The 17,358-nt window shown below is 50.6% G+C and overlaps 1 protein-coding gene across 3 annotated transcripts in view; it reads left to right on the top strand.

The window, feature by feature from the left end:
• Positions 1 to 15,320, top strand: part of STPG1 (sperm tail PG-rich repeat containing 1) — a 48,502-nt gene extending 33,182 nt beyond the window's left edge. Inside the window, exons 8-11 of one of the 3 annotated variants that reach the window (XM_004741167.3) lie at positions 1,900 to 1,962; positions 3,094 to 3,259; positions 11,713 to 11,903; positions 14,050 to 14,263. In XM_004741167.3, the coding sequence (XP_004741224.1) occupies positions 1,900 to 1,962; positions 3,094 to 3,259; positions 11,713 to 11,903; positions 14,050 to 14,126 (497 nt within the window). In that variant the 3' untranslated portion in view covers positions 14,127 to 14,263. Of the gene's footprint in view, positions 1 to 1,899; positions 1,963 to 3,093; positions 3,260 to 11,712; positions 11,904 to 14,049 lie in introns of all 3 variants that reach the window. The other 2 variants (XM_045063959.1, XM_004741168.3) reach the window with 2 other exon arrangements.
• Positions 15,321 to 17,358: the final 2,038 nt, after the last annotated feature.

Here is a 17,358-nt window from a genome sequence, read left to right as displayed (position 1 = left end):
CCCACAGTGACTTTTGAAACGGCCCCAAGAGCTGGCCTGCAAATGTTTTCCTCTCTGTACTGGGAAAGCTGTTGCTCTGTCCTGTTCTCTCAGTCTGCTTCCCGCTTCCAGCCTTAGTGAAAGGTTTCCAGAGAGGTCAGGCCAGGCCGCCATTGGCACTCTGGGAGCCCTCGTCAGAGCAGACCTTCCCCAGTGGGTCCTGCAGATCTCCCGTCCCCACAGCAGGGAGCTTGAGCCCCAGAGCTGAGGGGAGGAGCAGGGAGGGTTTGCCTGCTCAGTCACACCTCTTGGAGGCGGGGTGTGGATAAAATTGCAGGCCTGTCGGATTTCACCAAATCCAGATTAAAGTTGAGAAGATCAGTCTGAAGCTGAATAACAAAACCAGCCCTAATTAGGAGGCTAAACCCAGGCTAAAACTCCCCTGGCTTGCATCATCAGAGGCAAAGCCCCACCTTGTTTGTTTATACAGAGCAAAGCCAGCATCCCCGGGAGTCTGGCCAGAGGCCCTGCCTGTGAGCCCTGGGATGTGGGCACCTTCCCAGCCTGCCACATGTACCCGCTCCTTCCAGGAGGGTCTTCAGGGGTCCCCATCCCCTGGTCCTGGAGCAGGGCAGGGAGAGGTGGGTACCAGTGCGTGCTAAACTCCTACTGTGTGCCAGAGGCTTTACGTTTCTCATCGAATGATCTCCAGACCCTGTGGAGATGGTGGCTGGCACACAATCGTGTGCTCAGAAAGCGTGAGCTACTGCTATTATGCGTCCCCATTGTACAGGCAAAAATGATACCCAGGGTCCCACTGGTGGATTGGAGTCTGGGCCCTTCCCACTGGATACCTGGTGCCTTAGTCACTCCCCACTCAAAACTTGCCTGGGGAATCTGTGACGAACAATCCGTTTTGACCTGTTGGAAATAACTCTGGTTCCTCCTTCTCCTCCTTGGCGGGGGGGTGGGGGGGTGGGGAAGTAGTGTGCAGATGTGGAACTGTAATTGACACCCCCTGCTGGGTCTCTGGCCCTGGCCCAGCTGCTCTGGGGACCCCTTCCTCAGGGGCAGAGGGTCAGGACTGGCCTACCTTAAACTCTGAGCAAAATGCTCACTGTCACACATCTGCTGGTTGGGTTTTCTAGTTTCCACCTGCCAAGCATGTCACAAATGTCCTCTTTTCTATTTTTCCTTAAAATAAAAAAAAGCTATCAGGCTAAGGGGAAAGGCCAAGGTTAAAATGTCACTTGAAAAATGTGGGTTTCAGAATGGGAATTGCACTGTGAGATCCACACCACGTTGTCTTCCAAACACACTCAGGAAAGGACGAGAAGGAAATACACCAGAGGTTATTCTTGGTTCTCTCTGAGACTCGGGAGCACAAGTGTCTTTTTCTCCTTGCTTCTGCTTTTCAGCATTTGATAATCAAGTGATTGCTTTAAGCTCTCTGTGGAAGGGAAAAAAAAATACATTTGTATATGTATAAACATATACATATTTACACGTTCATGAGAGAAAAAGAAACAAACTATGAGAGATGTATACCAATATTATAAAGGCTGCTAATTGGACATTTGCCTTTTGTTAACTTAACCATATATTGGGAACATCTTTTCATGTTATTAAAAAACCTCCTAAGAATATCATTTTGAAACAGACGTATGGCATTCCATTGGATGGTGGTACCATTAAGTTAAGGACCAAATGGCCTTTTATTGAAAATGTAGGTTGTTTTAAACTGCTCACTATATAAATAGACAGCAAACATCCCTATAGCTCACAGCTTGTGTACAATCAAGATTATTTCCTTATATTAATTGCTTAAATTGAAATTGCCAAGTCAAAAGTATGTAAAATATTTCAGTGGTTTTTGTTTTGTTTTGTTTCTTTTCTATCTGGGACCAAATTGCCCTTCAGCAGAGAGGTCATTTATTCTGCTTCTACAAGGCACCTGTATCTCCTCACCTTTGCCACCACTGGGTATGATCATTCAAAGAGCATCTTGCTAATACCCCATGTTGTTTTCAGTACATTTGTAATGGAAAACTACATTTATTTGAAACAAAATCAATCTTACCATGTTTATAGAACTTGAAATATTTTCCCCACCCATAATGCTACCACTTTTCTGGGTTCCCACGTATTTTTATCCAGATGGATCCATTTATACCTGGTATATATAGTGACTTTTAGGTATTATTTTCACTCTTTTTTTTTTCCCCCAAAAAAACATGGCCATGTGGCTTTATGGTCTCCATGTTTATCATGGCCAGGGCTGATCTTGCACTAGACTGGGCTGCTGGGCCCAGCACGGTGCCTCTGCTCTTGGACCTTCAGGCCACGTACACTTCTCACACTGTGGCCACTGCTGTTATGTATGTGTCTATGCTTAGAGCTTTTCCCCTATGTTGAATAATTTCTTTAATTTCTGAGTAATGGGAAAGCTGGGTCAGAGGATCCAGGCATCCTCAAATTTCTGGTCAGTACTCCCTCTTTGTACTCCAAAGCACCTATACCCCCGACAGGGCTCCCAACAATTCAGGGGTTAGACTGCCTTCTGTTCCCCCAGTCCAGGACCTTCTTTTCCTCTACAGCCAAATTTATTTTACTCTCTCAGTTTCTTGAAACAGGGCATGGTGGGAAAGCGTGGACTTTGGAGACGGGTGGCCCCGGGTCACATAGTAGGTACTCAATAAATATTTGTCGATCGTATAATAGTTACTAAATGACTACCATGTGCCAGGAACTTCAATATTATCCAACTGTCCTAACCACCCTGTTGCTGGAAAAATTATTCTTACCTTATGGAGGAGGAAGCTGGGCTTAGTTCCTGGTTAGATGAAATCTTTTTTGGCAAATCATTCAATATCTCCAAGTCTCCATTTCTACCTCTCTAGCATGGAGGTGACAGTGACCCATAACTGGGCTACTGTGAGCATGTTTCCTCGAGGATGAGTGTGATTTTCAGTGATTTCAGGGAGCCCTTCCATCAGACCACCGTAGAGAGATAGCCCCTTATAGTGTTAAATGTATTCTTACGTGTGAAGTAGTGCTTTTCATTTACTTGAGAAGAGTTCCTTATTCTGTTATTTAAAATGTCTTTCTTCTTAGGACATTATAATATCAACGAATCCCTTGTGAAGCAGTCGCCAAAGGTATTAATGTCTTGTTTTAAATCAAAAACTGAACGTGGATTAAAACTGACATCAACGGGCCCAGGACCTGGTTATTACAACCCCAATGATCACACCAAGATTCTGAAAAAGACTCTTATCCCGTGAGTCCTGATTATTCTAGTCTTTCTTTGGAAAGGTGGCTCTGGGGAAGGACCCAACAGAAGCAGAAAATAAAGGGGTGTCACTGGTTGGCAGGACACAGCTTCAGGTCCCTCTCCCTTGTTGACATAGTGGGTGCTCAATAAATACTTACTGAATGCTTGATGTTTATTGAGCAACTGCTATGTGCCGGGAACATAGCCTCTTCCTCAACCATCATCATGACTCTATTGTAAGAATTATTATTCTCACTCCATAGACTGGGAAGCTGCACTACAGTGAGCCTAAGGCTTTGCCTGTGGGCACACAGCTAACGTGAAATGCCCCTGGGAATCAGGCTCAGGACTGTCTGGATCTTTCCACATCCGTTATGATGATATGCTATCTTGGTGCTAACATTATTCTATTTTTATAACATAACATCTTTGCTGGGGTGGCAAGATATATAGCAGCAAGGGCCTGTCATAGTTTTGTACGGATAGATTGAAAGTCTAGACCACAGAGTTGGTCAGACCTGCCGGATTTGAACTTCAGCTCTGCTGTTTTCATGCTGTGCGACCTAGGGCACTGTACTAAACCTTCTGAGCCTCCATGTTCTCATCTGTGGAGTAAAGTGGGGATAATTCATGCCTTGTAGGTTGCTTTGAGATCTGATGTTTGCCGTAGGATAGGTGCAAATGGTGACAGCATTAGCACACACACATTTAAAAAGTGAAGATGGGGATTCTTGTTAACATGTTTAATATCCTATGTGTTTAATATTACCTTCACCAAACAGGTTCAAGAACTCGCAAGGCTTATTTATTCCTCAGGTGGTTCTAGAGCTAGAACTAACTGTAAGTTCAGGCTGCCTGTCACCAAGACCTCACCCCAGTATAGTCCTCTCCAGGTAGGACTGGTCCCTGGTGGGGAGAGCTGACCTGCAGGGTGCCCCCCGCCCCACAGGGGTTAGGCAGGTAGCTAGGTTCATACCCACAGCAGGTCAGAAGTCCAGGCAACCAGGAGAGGCTGGCAACGTTGTGCCTAGTCTGACCATCAGCGCAGGACAAGAAGATGGGGTTGAAGAGACGAGCAAGGCATGAACAGGCCAAATTAGACTTAGGATCTGGAGAAAGGATTCAGACCTCAGATGGAATCCATGAGTAAGTCCCTTCTGTCCTTCAGTTCTTGGGTTCTGTAGATTGGGCCCTCAGAGGTTCCAGGGCTCAAAACAGGACGGTCTCCAGCAACAGGCTCTTTCTGAATTATCAGGGACTCCGGCCTATGGGCGGGCTTAGGGCACCACTGCACACCACCTTTCCCCTGCTATGCCAGTGAATAGAAGGGGTGGGGGATGGGCTTTGGAGCTAGCAGAACTGGGTGTGAGTCATGGCTCTGTCCCTTGCAGACGCTTTCCCTCTCCAAGCCTCAGTTTCCATGTTATTAAGTGGAGATAAGGGTCTTATTGCATAGGGGTTCTGGGAGGGTTAGATGAGACTGTTCTCCTTAGAGCAGCTGCTATTCCGTATCCAATGGTGTATGAGCATATAGGGTACAACTCCTTGGTATAGCCACTCAGGCCCCCTAGTTTGAATCTGGAAGCTTCTTCGAGGAAGAAGTAAAAAGGAGAGTGGAGAACACTCAGTGTTGAGGTGCTTTCCGCAGACAAGTGCCATTCGGGCTTTGCTAAAGTTTGGATAAGTGGTTTGAAATAATTCTCATTTTATGGCATTTGCGCCTGTCAGTCAATAAGCTCTGTAGGTTTCTGGGTCTGTGCTGGAGGCTGTGGGGGTACTCGGGTAAACAGGGCACCAGATGACCTTCCGCTGGGCTTACCTGGGAACAACTCCAGAGCAAAGCAGAGGCATGTGCCACAAAATGCTGGATCATGTGGCCCCAGGGCTCTTGGCTACCCAGATCCCCAAGGGCAGTCTTCCTAGCTGGGTGCTGTGCTGTGGTGCTGGCATGTCTGAGGTTATCTGGGGATCGCTGACTGTCGATGATGCTTTGTGAATGACGGACCTTTGGTTAACAAGTCTAGGAAGCACTGAGTACGAAGCTTCTGCCCTGGGAGCGTCACGGAGCACATGGCCTAATTAAAGGTTCTGAGAAGTTCTGAAGTAAAGAAACCTATTACACCCAGTGACTCTTAAACTTGGGTTTCCCCTCATGAGTACATAACCCCCATTCGGATTCCTCCTGGTGAGTTCAGGGTGCCCAGGACATTTGCATTAACTTCCCCCAGGGTCTGGGGCTGCTCTCAGCACCCCCCTGGGCCTTATCTCTTTAGGTGTGAAAAGAAGGAAAGGTCTTTGCATTTCTGACACTCCAGGACCCTGGGTTTGCTCACCATGTCATTCAGGAGCACATACTAGGGGCAGTGAACATGGAGCCAGCCCAGACCCACAAAGGAGGCCCAAAATGTATACATTTGTAATTGACATGGGAAGGATGCAGCTGAGAAACCTCTAATTGTACTTAAAAAACAAGAAGATATAATTCAAGTGTGATCCAGGGTAGTCTAAACAAGCATCCATCTGTTTATGTTCAATGATGAGGAAATGAATTAATATAAAGCAAAAATACAGCTGAATACCTTGTATTGAGGGATTGATTGTTCAGACTCCAGTCTCTCGAGTTGGAATTGTTTGCTCTCCTATGTCCCTGAAGGGTAGAGGGACAGGAGCAGTGGGAGTGGGTGGGGAGCACCTGCTGGAATCATCAGGTCCCTGACAAGGTCTGCATTGTTTCCTCCCCATCTCTATGTAACTTCGTCAAGACTTCATGCATACCAAGTCTAAGCACAGTTCGTTCTCCTGGGCTGCATGGGGTGGCACAGAGAACCTGAGAGTCATCACCGGGTGTCCTCGTGGCTGGGGCAAGCAGCCCAGATGTCATGCTCATGTGACCTGATGTGAGGCCTATTGGTCTTCAGTTGCAAGCGCTTGGCTTGTATTTTTGGGGAGGGTCCCATCTTGCAAAAGTAACCTTTCGGCTCTGCTTTCTTGAGGATGCAGGAAGAATCAGAAGATACCAGTGGTTCCTAAAATCGTTAGTCCAATGTAACCCTCCCAAAAAAGTAAAGCCCAGGAGTTGAGGATGGGGTGAGATCCCAGGCGGGCTAGGGAGGCCGACAGGGTGCCAGGCATGGGCTTTAGCTCGTCTCTGCTCTGCTCCCAGAGCTGACAATGGGCTGTGGAGACAATGTGGCTAGTGGAGGTATATTCACACAGGATCCAAATCAGAGTTGGGCTAGTGCTGAACCGCCCACCTTCCCCATTTACCAGTTCTGGGAGCCTGGGGGTGCAAGGGCGGGGGGGACCCTTAACTCCCAGGAATTCAAATTCAATCCTGGAAATTGTGAAATGAACACTGCGTAACGTGCTTGGGAGGCTAACATACGATAACCCAGAGAGCTCACCAGGTCTGGTTCACGGTAAGCTTTCGATACACGGAACTTGTATTTCGTATGTGAGCATACTGTACTCACCGGCTGTTTCTTGAGTGGCCCCTGGAGGGCAGGTGCTGTTCTAAGGGCTGGCAGGTGTTCAGATGACCGTGTCTGGGCTCCCTAGCTGAGGAACAGGGCACAGGTGCCTCTTGGCTGTGGCTACCTTCTGACGCAAAGCTAAGAGCATTTACCGGCTTACAGCGAGGGCTTTGGAAGAGACGTGGAGTGTCTGCTTCAGGTCTTCAATACCATCACAGTGATGACTCAGTGAATCGGGGTGAGTCAGGATAAGGGCTTTTTAGAGATCAAACTTGTCCCTCCCAGGCGCTGCCTTCCACGCACAGCAGCGAGGGGAAACGCCCACTGACATCTTTCTAACCCTTGATCTACTTCCTGGAGTTTCTAAGGCCCTGGTTTTGCACAGACACGCTGTCCTGCCACAGCCAGAGCTGAAGAATCAAACCCTGTTGGCCCCACTCCAATTTGGGTAATTATCATGACCCACCTAAAGTTCCCCTGGGATTTTCAATTAGATACGGGATGCTTCTTCCCAAGCGGCTGTAATCTGTCACCCTCTCCCCTGTTAAACAGATGCTGCATTCCACCCCAGAGGCAACCAGCTGCCCTTTAATGATGAGAAAAAATTGCCCCTTTATCCCTCCAGACCCTGGGAATCCCTGAGGCAGAGTGAATCAATGCCTGGGAGTGTCCTGAGGGTCTCGGATGCCTTCCCCGAGTGACCTGCTGGGTCCTCCTGAGACATTCATTATTCTCGGGTGATTTGCAAACAGCTCACATTGGGAGCTGCAAACGTACTTAATCCAAGTTGTGGCCAACTCAGAGCCTTTGATAGATATTTTCCTTCTACGAAGCAGGACCAGGTTGGCGTTTATAACTAAGCAATGAGGCTCATAAAAGCCCCGGTCACCATGCACTGAGGGCTGCCCTAGTCTGATGCAGCCAGACATTTGTGATCTGCCCAGCCCCACTTCACCATGGAGGGAGCAGCCCTGAACGATGATAAAGCTGTCAGGTGGAGTTCAGGTGTCTGGACTCCCCAACTTGTGGCAACCCCTCCGCTTTTCTCTGCAGTTCAGTAAATGTTCTGGGGAATAGGGACGGGTCCTCAAAGATGAGTAAGACGCAGTCCCCTGTCTTAAAGAGCTAGGCATGTATAGAGCATTAGAAAACCTAGCATGTTATGCGCAGCGAAAAGAAGGGCTAGAACATATCGAGGGCCCAGCCGTGCTGAGCTAAGAACTTTTATGGATGCCACCTAGCATCATGCTCCCAGCTCCCCTGCAGGGCAGTACAGCTACATAAAGTACAGATGAGGGTGGTGGAGCAAGGCATGGTATGCAGGTCCAGCTGGCTCCAGGACCCATGCTGATCTGTGGAGCCCCAGGAAGGGCGGTGGGGAATGGGGAGGGCAGTAGCCACAGAAGTTTCCCTGAAGGATGTGAGATGTGAAGAATGATCAGAGTTTGCAGGGAAAGGAGGAGATCCTGGCAGAAGGAACAGCACAAGCAAAGTCAAGGAATGGTCGAACAGTGTTGTGTTGGGGGTTTCTGGAAGGTCAAATGGGAGCAAGGGGCGTCGGGGGTTAGGCTGAATTGAGAGGCCATAAATAGGAGCTATTCCTCTAGCTTCTCATCGGGGTCTGTGAGGATGGATGGTCAGAAACAGGTGAACATTCTAGAAATCATGGGTGCATGGAGAGCTGAAGGCCATCTAGGAGACTCAGTGGCCTCTGCCCCCTTATTCCAATTCCTGCCACATACAGCTACAGCTCATGCCTCAAGCATGATCTTGTCCCTGCTGTTTACTCTGCGGTAAATGCCCCCTTTTCTACCTGAAGAATTCCTGCTTACCTTTCAGGGCAAATGTTAGCTCATCTAGGGTAGAATTCGGGATTCACTTAATTGGAATTTCTGCCCCTCCAACCCAGTGCAATGTTTTTATCTCTATTCTAATATTTCATGCTTTAAAAAAATAATACAAGTGAAGTACTAGTTAATCTTCATAAGAATCCTGGACGGAAGGTATTCTTATGCCCCATGTCACAGAAGAAGGAACTGAGCCTCAGGGAATTGAGTCACAGAGCTAGTGATGGGGAAGTGTGGATTCAAACCCAAGTTTGTCTGGGAGCAAAACCTATACCTTCTTAAGTTGTCACCAGCCAGGACTGTCACTAGCAGGGGATTGCCAAACCTTTGGGAACATACAGGGTATGTGTCTCAGCACAGAACAGTCTGGACTCCTCAGAGTGCCTGGCACACGGCTGCACACGTGGCTGGCACTCTTTAAAGATCTAGAGAGCTGAGCTGCCGGCGCTGGGACTGTTGATGGGGTGGAGGGCAAGGGACCTCTCTAGGCCCTCCTGCCAAGAATTCTGGTGAGAGGGGCGCCTGGGTGGCTCAGAGGGTTAAGCCTCTGCCTTCAGCTCAGGTCATGATCCCAGGATCCTGGGATGGAGACCCACATTGGGCTCTCTGCTCAGCAGGGAGCCTGCTTCCTCCTCTCTCTCTGCCTGCCTCTCTGCCTACTTGTGATCTCTGTCTGCCAAATAAATAAAATCTTAAAAAAAAAAAAAAATTCTGATGAGACACTGGCCCCGCCTCCTGCAGGCTATTCCCGGTTAGGACAGTAGACACCTCATGGCCGTCTGGATGAATGGGGCCTAGGGATGACCTAGACCGCTGGGGTGACCTCATGCGGTGGTTGGCTCACTCCAGCTCCAGCTTTTAGGACTCAAGCCTGTCTCTCAGTGATGACGGTCCCACACTCATCAAATTTCTGGGGGTGCTTTGAAGGGGTGACACAAGCCAGAACAAGGCAAAGCCCGCTTTCATTTCTGAGGGGAGAGGTGGTTGATCACACACTATAACCTGTTCTTCCATGTAGGCTGGAGGGGAAGAAAGAGGCATGGTTTTATTCTCCTTTTCCTGTGGGCACCTTTGTTCTAAGCACAAGCATCCCAGCCAGCTGTTCTGCGTGAGACGCGAGCCCCAAGTCAATTCACGATGACTTCCAACAGCCTGGCAGTGGGAGCGGCCAGCCTGCTTCAGGGTGACTCTATGCAAAGGGACCCCCAGGCTCTCTTCCTGAGGCTCCGTTGCTCCCCTGAGACCAAGCAGCTGGCAAAGGCTTGCTCTGATCATCCCACTAACAACATCTGCTTTTTTATTTAAAATTTTTTTTTTTTTTTTTTTTTAGTTTTTGAAGATTTTATTTATTCATTTGAGAGAGGGAAAGAAAGAGAGCATGACTGGTATGGGGAGAGGCAGAGGAACAGGGAGAAGCAGACTCCCCACCAAGCAGGGAGTCCGATGGGGGACTCGATCCTAGGACCCTGGGATCACAACCCAAGCCCAAGGCAGACACCCAAATGACTGAGCCACACAGGCACTCCCACAACATCTGCTTTTATCGAGCATTTACTGTGGGCTCCACTCACCAAGTGCCTTATAGAGAGAGGGTGCCATTCCTCCTTGCTGCGGGCACAGAGAGGTCAAGGGACTGGTCTGAGGTCTCACAGCCAGTAAGTGGGATTCCTGGAATTCAGATGCAGGTCTGTGGCTCTAAATCTCCAAGATTCCCCTCTGCCGTGATGCTTTCCCCAAACCGCTAGCCCCTTGAGAGTTGAGTTCAATGCTGGCGTTACTACCAATGGGCTCCGTGACTTGGGGTGGGGTGGGGGGGTTGCGGCTCGCTTTCTCTCTCTCTGGGCACCAATTTCTTTAGCACAATGAGGAGGCTGGATAAGACATCGCTGGGTCCCCTTGAGGTCTCTGAGTTTAAAAATGCCCTCACTTCCAAAGGTGTTGGCCAAAGGGCAGCAGGGTAGCAGTGACCGGGAATACCGGTCCCCTCCTCTGTTTGGGTGGGCGGCCTTCCAGCTGGGGTGAGTCTCCGGTGGCTGTTCAGTGCTGTGAGGACTTTCCCTTCTCTTTTGGTGAAAGACCTTAGACGAAGCCTCAGATGAAAGGTGGGAGTGGGCAGCCCTTCCATCGCATGGCAGGGAGAGGGTTGTGATTCCCCGAACAATCCCAGAATTCCCTGGGCAACTGGCCGACCTTTCCGAACCACGGCCTGGTGGATGATTGCAGCTGGAACGTTAGAGGTTATCGTGTCCAATCTCCTCATTTCGTAGATGGGGAGACTGAGGCCCAGAGCGAATTCATGACAGAATTAGGGCTCAGGCGCCGTTCCTTTACCTTTCTTTTTTTTTTTTTTTTAATTTAATTTATTTATTTGACAGAGATCACAAGTAGGCAGAGAGGCAGGTGGGGGAGAGTGGGGGGGTGGAAACCAGGCTCCCTGCTGAGCAGAGAGCCCGATGCGGGGCTCGATCCCAGGACCCTGAGATCATGACCTGAGCTGAAGGCAGAGGCTTAATGCACTGAGCCACCCACGCGCCCCCCATTCACCTTTCATGTACTCTCTCAATGATGGACCTAAAAGACTCCTTTTCCTGAAGGGCAAGGGTCATCAACTCGGAAAGGAACAATTCCAGTGTGAGTGGTAAGCGCGAGGCAGAAGGCTCTTGATTTCCAACCAAGTATTTGTTCACTGCCATATCCTGCCTTGCTGGGAAGATCTAGAAAGATCCTGAAACGTCCATGCTGACCCAGGTCTCTAGAGATCTGCTCGTCATGGAAGGGCAGATCCCTGGAATTCAGGAGGCTTCGTCCCACTTCCTGATCCATTCAGCAGCAGCACCTCCAATGCGCCTTCTGTGTTCTCGCTCTGTGCTGGGCCCTGCCCTGCCCACTGTTTGAGGGACGTCCTTGCTCCCTAGGGCTGGTGCCATGAAACCGCCATTGTGCAGAAGAGAAACGTGAGGTCCGGGGGCCCCCAGCTCATGAGCCCCAGAAACTTGCTCCGCCTGGGCCTTCAGGTGCCTGTGCTCTCCCCATGCGGATACGTTGGTGTGGGCCAGGTCTTGGCTTGGCCTAAAAACAAGCATTTCCCCAATAGACTATTTGAGTGCTAGCTTTACATTTTGTCTTTTTTTTTCTGAAGGAGAAACCCCATCCTGAACTTCTCTGCACAGCCTTTGCCCCTGCCCCCGAAGCCGCCCCTCCCGGGCCCTGGGCAGTATGAGATCGTGGACTACGCAGGGCCCCCTAGACACTTCATCTCCAGTGCTGCATTTGTGTCCAACACCAGCCGGTGGACAGCGGCCCCGTCCCAGTCAGGCCTGCCAGGCCCAGGTCAGAGGAGTGTTTCAAATGCTATAAAAACCAAATCTGGAATTGTCATTCCTGGGCCATCAAATGTCACTGATTTATGGGCTGTTTGCCAAACAGGTTACAGAGGCTTGAGTCCATCTGGAAGACCTTGTAGCTTGTACTTTTGGAGTATGAAAGAAGTTTTTTTGTTTTTGTATTTTTGTTTCTTTTTTTTTTTTTCAAAGATTTTATTCATTTGACAGAGAGAGATCTCAGAAGCAGGCAGAGAGAGAGAGGAGAAAGCAGGCTCTCCACTGAGCAGAGAGCCCAATGCATGGCTCGATCCCAGGACCCTGAGACCATGACCCGAGCTGAAGGCAGAGGCTTTAACCCACTGAGACACCCAGGCACTCCTGTTTTTGTTCTTTTTAAGGTGGAAGGTGTGTTAGAGTTAATCCAGGCCAGAGATTCATAACCAATGACCATGGATGTCCCAGAGACTCAGAGATGGGCTCTAGAGGGGTCTGTGACCCTGAAATTACCTGCAGACTGGGAGCATGAAGACACTAATTTCTGGAGAAAGGGGCCATAGCTTTTATGAGATTGTCCAACATTTGCGTGTTCTTAGAAATGCTTAGCCCCCTGGCCTGGTCTGGCCGAATCGCTTGACAGCTGGGGAAGGCCTGGAGAGCAAGGTGTGCACTGAGCCACAGTGAGGGAGGGGCAGACAGAGCCATGGGCTGTTTCCCCTCCATGCCCTCTGTGCCCTGTTGTGACAAGGCATGCCAGGGACTATTCCCTGGGACCGTTCCTGGGAGCTATCTAGGTCTGTGCCCTTTCCAGATGGCTGACTCAGGGGGACCCTGTCACCTCTGGGACCTACCTAAAAGTTAACAGTGTGAGGGACCTTCTCTAGCGGCTGGTCTCTGTACTCCCTGACCTCTTCATAGCTCTCCTAGAGCCCCTCAGTCACTTGCCACCCCCTGATGTCAGCCAGAGCTGGTGGACCTGGGGACAGACAGGAGTGCTAGCCGGCTGGCAGCCTGAGAGGAGGAAGGCAGAGCTGAGGGGGCCACAGGTCTGTGTAAGTCAGTCTTTCAGTGAGGACTGGTGAGGCTCCCACCCTGAGGAGACAGAGGTCACCTAGCTCGGTGCTTACGACCAGGGATGTCAGTCTGGTAGGGGAGATATACCCTCCCCTTCAGGCATACGAGTGCATAGAACATCGGGTGGACAGGACAGGGAAAGCAGATCTTAGAGCTTCGGAAATGTAGAAACAAAGGATAATCGAGTCAAGAAGACTGCAGAGGTTGGACCTGGGGGTCACTGGTCAGCTCAGGCAGAGCTTAGCTCCATATGCACGGTGGGCTCCAGGAGGCCCGGGGCCCAGCGAGGATCCTTGACTGCACGTGTGTGGCCCAGGCCTCTAGAAGCTTTTCCTGGGGGTCTCCTCCCTGCAGCACATGGTGTGGGACACCTGGCACCTGGGCGCAGGCCACTTCCTGCTGCCAGGATCACCGGCAGCGTGGGCTTCCCTGGGAGGGGGTGCTGGGAGTAAGCCCCACACAAACATCTGCCTTCTTGCTTCCGGTGGGCTGCCTGGTGCTCCCGGGGGCTTGGACCCCCAATAACCAAATCAGCATCCTCTTGGGAGTTTCCATTCACCCCGGTGTGGTCCTGGCCGCTGATCTCCTAGAGAAAACGTGGCTGCAGTCATCATGGCTTTTACTTTTCTGGAAATTTCTTTCTTTTTTTAAGTAGGCTCCAAACCCAGTGTGGAGCTTGAACTCACCACCCAGAGATCCAGACTCAAAGGCTCTGTCAACTAAGCCAGCCAGGCACCCCCTTCTGGAAATTTCTGAACGAAATGAAAACAAAACCCCACCACGTTGACACCTGGCTTCTTTAAAAGTATTGCTTTACTCCGTTGTTTTTTCAAATCTGATAGAAAACTCTTTGGTAAATTTTTCTTCTGTTAAAGAAGTTGCAGGGAGTTAAAGAAGGCCAAAAGCCAGAGTTCAAGTCCAGCATCAGCCAGGCCAGGCCCTTCCCCTTTCCGCCTCCCCATGTGTGAGACGCAGGGGCAGGACAGGGCTACCCCAGCATTGCCAGCTCTGATGTAGAATGCCAGGGGCTGGAGCAGCTGGGCTTTGCGTTTTTAATTCTCTCTCCCTCTCTTGCCTCACAGCCACGTACAGGCCGGAATTCCCTGGAAAGCAGTCCTTTCTCTACAACGAGGACAACAAATGGATCCCGGTGTTGTAGGGCCCTCACACAAGTTCAGGGAGGACCCTGGCCACCAGCTGCCCCACCCAGGATCCCTGGGACGTTCATTCAGAGAATGTCCGTTTCGTGTACGACAGATGACTCCCTGTGGGCAGCTCTGCGCCCCTCCGCTCCGCCCCAGCTGCTACTGAGCTGGGCTCCTGCATTTGTCCTTGTCTTGAGCTGTCCCCTGGAGACTGGACGTCCATATCTACTGACTCCAGTGGTTTCCTGAGCAGAAATGAGGAGTGGACAGAGCCTCTCTTGTTTACCTCGCCAAGCAGTCCATGCTGGCTTCTGCGGGCCTCCCCGCAGATGTAAGGGGCTGCTGAGCTCAGACTCCAGCGGGAAGGCGGCCAACAGCAGATTCCCTGTCTAGAGGCCTGATGCTGAGCCGTGGCTCTGGGCTCCAGAGCACACCTGCAGGATGGACCTCACAGGACCGCAGCCCAGGCACACTGGCATCCTTCAGCCTTGACCCCCAGACTTCCCCTGGAGTCTCCGGAGCTGGGAAGGCCCAGAGGCGCTTGTGATAGACACGGAAGGATTGCCTGGGCCCTCGCCTCCAGCTAGATCTTTGTGTCTCCCATTCAGGAAGAGCACAGCAGCCAGTCACTGTGGTCACTTCTGCTCATTACCCACCTTCCGGAGGGGCCACCGCATCCCCTGGGTGGCTCAGTATTCGGCAGCCCACGTGGGCAGGAGGCTGCCAGAACCAGGGCCCTGGAAACTGTGATTCTGAGGGCCAGGGAGGCCACACACCACTTGGTGCCTGTGGGTCCTTGCTTTCCCCAGGACTTCCCTGTCCCCAGGCCTGGCCTCTGTCTCCTCCTAGGCCTGCTGCTCCAGCTTGACACAGTCTTCGGTGGATCTTTTCTGGCCTGCCAAATTGGCTTCCTCCTGGCAAAAGGAAGAGGTTCCCAAAGAACCAAGGGGAGCTGGAACTGAGCACTTGCCCCAAATACCGATGTTGTTCACGTCTGCCAGAGCAAGGCTCTGCTGCAGCCCCCTCCCTGCTCCACACACAGTCAAGGCCTCTGACTCCCTGGGCTCCGCCTCTGACTTTTCCCTGTGACCAGAGAACGGTTTTTCTGTCCGAATGGCCACTGACTGGCCCTCCCTTTGGGGGAGGGAGGAAGTGGGGGGGAAACGGATAGAATACCACATCCAATTAAACTGAATTCTTGCATCTCACGAAAGCTGGCCTTTTTGTGAACCCCAGATTCCCACCAGTGCCCGCTGCTCTGAGATGAGCGGGAGGTGGCCTGGAGCTCCTGGCAAAGCGCCACAAAAGGCAGGACCTCGAGGCAGGATGGCTTGGGCTCCCCTCTTGTCAGGTCCGTAGCTTTTCCTTGAGGGAAAAGAGTTGGATTCGAATTCCGGGGCTCAAGGTCAACACTTTCAGGGGATGGGCAGGTAGTGCGTGGAGGAAAGTAGGTAAGGCCGGTATGGGGAGGGGGGTCCAAGGCCGCCTGTCTAAAGGGACATTTAGTAAGTATCCAGCTAACTGTGGCCAGATCTGCAGAGTTTCAACAGAAATCTGGAAGTCCTCAAAATGTGAAATCTCCTGACTGGAGTTGTAGACAACCATCTTTCAACTTGAAGTTTTCTGTTGAGGCTAAAGGAAACTTCTGCAGGCCATCCATTGTCCACTTGGGTTGTAGAAGTTCTGGAAGACCCTTTTGAAGCTGGCATTTGATGTTGTACCTTTCTTTGACCCCAGACTCTGGACAATGGGGCCAGACCCCAAAGCCTTGGTTTTTAGGTCCCTCTGACCCTGGGGGACCTTTAGCAGATGATTGGGCTGGGTGCCGCCAGCCCTGGGGTCTCTGTGCGCAGAGGCTGGGAAATGCATGTGAAAACGAGTCAGGTCTCTCTAGCCCTCGGGCAGCTGGGCTGAGCACCGGCAGGTAAGGGCTGTCTCTCCAGAGGAGCGCCCTCCACATGGGATCAGGAAAGAGGGAATTCTGTGAAAAAATGGCAGGGCTGTGCTTGGCCAGTCTGAATCTGGCTTCTGTTGAATACATGACGAGTTGAGGCCCTGAGCTCAGAGGGTCTGTCTTGACCATATCTAGCTCTCAGACTCTGGCCATATGTTAGGATCACCTTGGGAGCTGTTACAGAAACAGGCTGCCCAGGCCCAAACCCTCAGAGTTCTGATGTAATTGATCTGAGGTAGGGTCTGGGCCTTGGTATCTGTATTGATGTTCTTAGCATGATGATGATAATGTATTTAATTAGGGTTAGGACACACTGATCCTTTTTTTTTTTTTTTTAAGATTTTATTTATTTGGAGACAGCGATCACAATTAGGCAGAGAGACAGGCAGAGAGAGAGAGGAGGAAGCAGGCTCCCTGCTGAGCAGAGAGCCCAACTCAGGGCTCCATCCCAGGACCCTGGGATCATGACCAGAGCCAAAGGCAGAGGCTTTAACCCACTGAGCCACCCAGGAGCTCCCACACTGATTGTTCAATAAAGTATTTTCCAAATGTTAATGTGCATGCCAGTCACTTGGATAGTTTGTTATTAAAAGCCAAATTCTGTAGGTCTATGGTGGGGCCTGGGAGCCTGCATGTGATTTTCAAAATTTTTAAAAAGATTTTATTTATTTATTTGACACACAGAGATAGATCAGAATTAGGCAGAGAGGGAGGCAAAGAGAGAGGGGGAAGCAGGCTCCCCGCTAAGCAGAGAGCCTGACGTGGGGCTCGATCCCAGGACCCTGAGATCATGACCTGAGCTGAAGGCAGAGGCTTTAACCCACTGAGCCACCCAGGCGCCCCAAGATTTTATCTATTTTTTTTGAGAGAGAGTGAATATGAGAGAGAGGGAGAGAGCATGAGAAGGGGGAGGGTCAGAGGGAGAAGCAGACTCCCTGCCGAGCAGGGAGCCCAATGCAGGACTCGATCCTAAGACTCCAGGATCATTACCTGAGCTGAAGGCAGTCACTTAACCAACTGAGCCACCCAGGCACCCCATCATTCTCAATGTTTTTAAAAAAATTGAAATATAATTGACATGCAACATTGTATTAATTTGAGGCATAAGCATTTCTAGGGAGCTCTCAGGCGATGCTGATCCTGCTGGTCCCTGGACCGCACTCAGGGTAGCGAGGGTCCGATAAATATACTTAATTACTGAACTCTGGCCTGCCTTTTATTCCCTCATCTGCTGTTTTCCTATTTGCCTTCCTTCCACCCCCTCTTTCTTTTCCTCCCCCCCCCCTCCTCCT

This window comes from Mustela putorius, unplaced genomic scaffold (genome assembly GCF_011764305.1).
Source record: "Mustela putorius furo isolate JIRA1106 unplaced genomic scaffold, ASM1176430v1.1 tig00003853_pilon_pilon_pilon, whole genome shotgun sequence".
Lineage (NCBI taxonomy): Eukaryota > Metazoa > Chordata > Mammalia > Carnivora > Mustelidae > Mustela > Mustela putorius.
Note: the sequence above shows the minus strand (reverse complement) of the source record. Positions and strands in the feature narration are given on the sequence as shown.